The 4,447-nt window shown below is 42.4% G+C and overlaps 1 protein-coding gene across 1 annotated transcript in view; it reads right to left on the bottom strand.

The window, feature by feature from the left end:
- Positions 1-1,252: 1,252 nt before the first annotated feature.
- Positions 1,253-4,447, bottom strand: part of TBX15 (T-box transcription factor 15) — a 105,246-nt gene continuing 102,051 nt past the window's right edge. The window contains exon 8 of the mRNA XM_085324669.1: positions 1,253-3,506. Coding sequence (XP_085180795.1) covers positions 2,722-3,506 — 785 coding nt within the window. The 3' untranslated portion in view covers positions 1,253-2,721. The remainder of the gene's footprint in view (positions 3,507-4,447) is intronic.

Raw genomic sequence — 4,447 nt, 5'->3', positions numbered from 1 at the left:
GTCATCCATTACTTTTATGCTTTGATCATGACCTACTTAAACGTCTGTTATCTAATACAAATAGGCAACAGTAATACTGCTTCACACAACATGCTATTAATCCGTAGAAATCATTGCCAAAGGATAGAGTTCAACAAAGAGAAGAATCAAAAGTATATCTAAAAGAGTGTTCAAAGAATTTTAGAAAGGCTGCGAAACTACCTATTTCAAGATTAAACCAAGAATTACATATTTGGAGTAAAGAGAAGAGAAGGGAAGGGACAGATCCTGTCATGTTTGCCCCTTGTAGTCTCTCCAACCCTTTTCTGAAGCATACAAGGCCAGACACAGTAAAAGCCAGAAAATAATCAGACAGACTAGGTACAAAACTGGAAATGGTATTTGGATATTTATATTCCCCTGTAAAAATAAAAATTAAAAAATGCTTGCAGAATTTATCTTTCAAAGTCTTTCTACCTTCCTGGTGCTTTTCTGATTCAGAAAAAAGTTTATTGGCACATGGAAAGTTGTAAACATTACAGTCATAAGTCTTACAGCCAGATCTGGGAGGGTTTCAGCTTCTCAGCTGCTTTTAGTATTAATGTCTCAACCACCTATTAGGAATTAAATGCAAATGAAAAGCGGACAAATACCCCAAAATGACATTTAAAAAAGAAATACAAATTATACTGTCATTTTTAGCTAGTGCTTTAAATATTAACCATGAATATGGATCTGAAGAGCTTTTTATTAGACTTTGACCATCAAAATAACTCTAGCTGTCCGTAAGACACATTTCCTGTGAAGGCAGGCACCCTACAGATCCCAAACATTGAAATTTTAAAATATTTTTTGAGACCTCTGAAWTTTTATTTTTATTGTAACACAGCTCCCTGTCAAAGAAAACATTGCAGTTTACCATTTCTGAAGCTGACCAGATCACTTAAGAGAGCTTTTTTTATTTTAAGAGATCTGATTGCAACCTATATTCTGGGTTTCAGTTATATAAAATATCATGGCTTCAGTGGATTCTTCCCAACAAATAGATTATGATGCCAGTAGCTGCACACACTCCTCCTGAGTAGTCCACCTGGAAATACTCCTACACACATGCACATAAAAAATTGTGTTCTCTTAAGCTCCACACCTGGCCTTCACAACGTGACACTGTGTAAGCATTTCATGTATTGTGCAAACATAGGTGGCAGATTTTTTGGAACTTGTATCTCTAGACAACCAGCAAAGGAGTCTCACAGACAGAAGAAGACACAAAGGGAACAATTGCAAAGATTTATTTAGCGCATTCTGTGCTTGGCACTTAGAAACAGAGTTCCGTGCATAGGGCAAATCTTTATACACCTTTTTTTCTTCATACATATTTTACATACCATTTTTATTGCCCTCTTTTATATTCATAATATTGAATCCCCCACTAGGCATATAAATACACTTATCTACAACACCTCACAACAAATCTCAATAATATCTGTATTCTGTTACTTGGTATTTGCATTTTCACACAACTTAAATGYATAGCTTGCACCAAGCTACAATTGTTTTCTTATTTTTAAAGGATTTGAAGAAGAAAAAAGAAAAAACAAAAAAGAAAGATGTCAAAAGGCAATGATCTATATGGTTAAACTGAGACCATGTGGCAGGCGGGAGGCTGGAGAATACTCGACCTCACTATTACTGAAATGCTTATGGTTTTCTATGGCAACTCTTGCATGCAAGGTGAGGGAGGCCAGCTGTACTGCTGTAGAGCAGAGCTCTCTTTTCTCATCACTCTTCCCCATCAGCTCAGTCTGGAGAGTTTCTTCCGATTGAGTGGAGTGGGACATATACGTTGCACACAAAAACTGTCATTTGTTCTTTCTTTCTTTTTTTTTTTTTTTTTTTTTTTTTTTTTTTTTTTTTTTTTTTTTTTTTTGTGCATCGTTTTGGGTAATGTCAAGAGGATCTGAGCCCCCTCTCCCCATGTGCATCTTTCTGAAGATCAGTCCCTGCTCATGTCAGAGGTTCACTTGTGAGTTAAAACTTCTCTCTCTCTCTCTCTTTCTCTTTCTCCCTCCCTCTCTCTCTCTCTTTCCCATCTCTGCCTGCGGGCTGGGAGCTGGCGAGCTCGACTCTTGCAAAGAAATGGTCAGTCAGGCAGAATCATAGTCAAAATGCAGAAAGCTCTTTGGAAAGAAAAAGCTCCAGCTCAGCAGTAACATTCTTTGTCTACAGTGGGAGAAGGGGTAACTTCAGAGACAGGCTGAGCCGCTCCAGCAGTGATGGGCGGTCCAGGAAGGGGAAGGCCTTTAAAGTTATGGCCTCTCATGGGCAGTGCAGCTTTGCAGGATGAGATTTCCTTTCTTTGACACCCAGAGGAGACAGCACAGGGATGCAGCTCCCTCCACATGCTGGAATCAAGAGCTCCCACTAGCTGAGAGTTAATACATAAACTATCTATTCAGTTGCTTCGTTCGAGCTTCTCTTGAAAGCCCTTCTCTCTGCAATGTCCAGAAAGAGCAGATGCTCTGTGCCAGATCTGGAGGCCGCGGATTACAAGCTACGGTGGCTGTCAGTCAAGGCTTTCCATGAGGTTTTGTGGCGCATACTTAGTCGGCTTGTGTTCGTATTTATCATTAAAATACTAGTTCCACTAAAAAGTTAAAGGCAAAAAGGTATGGGGATGGGTTTGCCCACAGAAACGATGAAGGTCCGACTGCCTTCAATTTCAAGGAGATGTGCCACTTGTTAGACCATGTGCACAGACATCTGTGAGGAGGAGGCCTGAACAGCACCGTACTGTCTGTTGTCACAGGCGTTGGCTGTTTGCTGATTGCCAGACGGAGGGCTGATCATGTGCATCCCGTGATCCATGCCTGTCGAAAGGTATTGCCTCTCTCCGAAGGCCCCACTGGAAGGGGAGGAACAGAGTAAAGTGCTTTGGGAGGTGGTCAGTTTCTCTGGGCTTGCTGCCAGCCTTGGGGAAGCAGGGAAATTGTATCCATAGAGGTTGTAGGGATTGTGAAGGGAGAAGGCGTTGTAGGAGCTCTGCTGCATGTGGCCGCCACCAAACATGTGTGAGGAAGAAGAGGTGGAGGCAGGGTTGCCTGCTTGCATGACATACTGAAACTGGGAGCTGGGGAAGGACCCCAGCTGGCCACTGTATGCCTCCATCTTGCTGTTGGTGGGCAGTGAGGAAGGAGTAGGCATTCCTGAGATCAAGGAGGGAGTCCTCTGAGGCATGAAGGTCTCTGATGGCTGAGAGGCAGAGGCGGTGCCACTCTGCAGCCGGTTGTACCCGCTGTCACTCAGCCCCGGGTAGCTCTGCAACGCRGCCATGTTGCTCCTGGCACACGGAGGATAATCGGACAAGTTGAGGTTGCAAAGCTGACTCTCCCGGCAGCCAACGTTGAAAGTGTTGGGGGCCAAATGAAAGGCTGGAGGAGAGCAGGATGGAGAGAGAAGATGAGAGGAAGCAGAGGGCGACGGTGTCCCCGTGCTGGAGGTTGTTGGGGAGGTACCTGTACTGCCTCCTGGAAAACAAAACACACAGGATGATGTTCAGAGCCCAAGAACACATATGCAAAGTAAGATGGTCTCATTAGAAGAACAGTTTAGYTCAAAAAAGAAGCAAGGGCGGTAAAAAGGCCACCGGAAAACTCAGCCTTTCTTGGCAAGGGCCCTCACTTTATTAATAACATCCCTTGATCTCTCCTGCCGCTTTTTTGCTAGAATTTTGTTTTTAAAYGGTGGTTTTCTTCCCTTTCAAAATAGAGGGAAGCAAGCGTGTCACAGAACATTTCAAGTCAGTGGAAAAAGTTGCAAGGAAACGCAGCTCCATCAGTCAAAGGATCTACAATTTCCAGGCATGTTTATCTAGTGCCCCCTTTTAAAAAAGTCTYGTCTCCTCTCTCCTGGTCTCCAGGAAGACCACCAGTCAGCAGGCTATATGGCTCTGCTACAAACATCCTTTATCATCAGCTCTGGGGGCTTGCGGCAGGAAGTGGCTGGAAGCATGTTGAGCTTTTGCACCATTCAACAGTTTTCTGGAACAGCTTACAGTGCAGCAGTATTGATTTAAGCTAGAAGTATCACTGAAAAGAATGGGCACAGTTTCGAGCTACAGCCTGTTCTGCAGGGCAGGTAAAGGGGATGTGTCAGGATTTTAAAGCATGTACCTTGACTTTGAAAGATACTTGATATGTTCTATAGCTGATGTTATTAACAAAATATTGAMGTATATGCATATGCATACTGTTAATATCATATATATTCTTTATGTGACAAATTACAGAATTAATTGTTTTGTAAAAGCAATGATGTTCATCTTTTTTAGAATACCATGTAACAGCACCAAGAACAGAAACAAATTGAAAATATACAGTATGAAAAAGATGATGGCACAAATCTGAGATTGAGAAGAGACTATTATAAGCAAGGTTTTGGTTTGGAGGAAGTTACTTCACTCAGCCAG

This window comes from Rhea americana, unplaced genomic scaffold (assembly GCF_003343005.1).
Source record: "Rhea americana isolate MKP2758 unplaced genomic scaffold, rheAme1 scaffold_92, whole genome shotgun sequence".
NCBI lineage: Eukaryota > Metazoa > Chordata > Aves > Rheiformes > Rheidae > Rhea > Rhea americana.
This window is presented reverse-complemented; position numbering and strand designations above follow the sequence as displayed.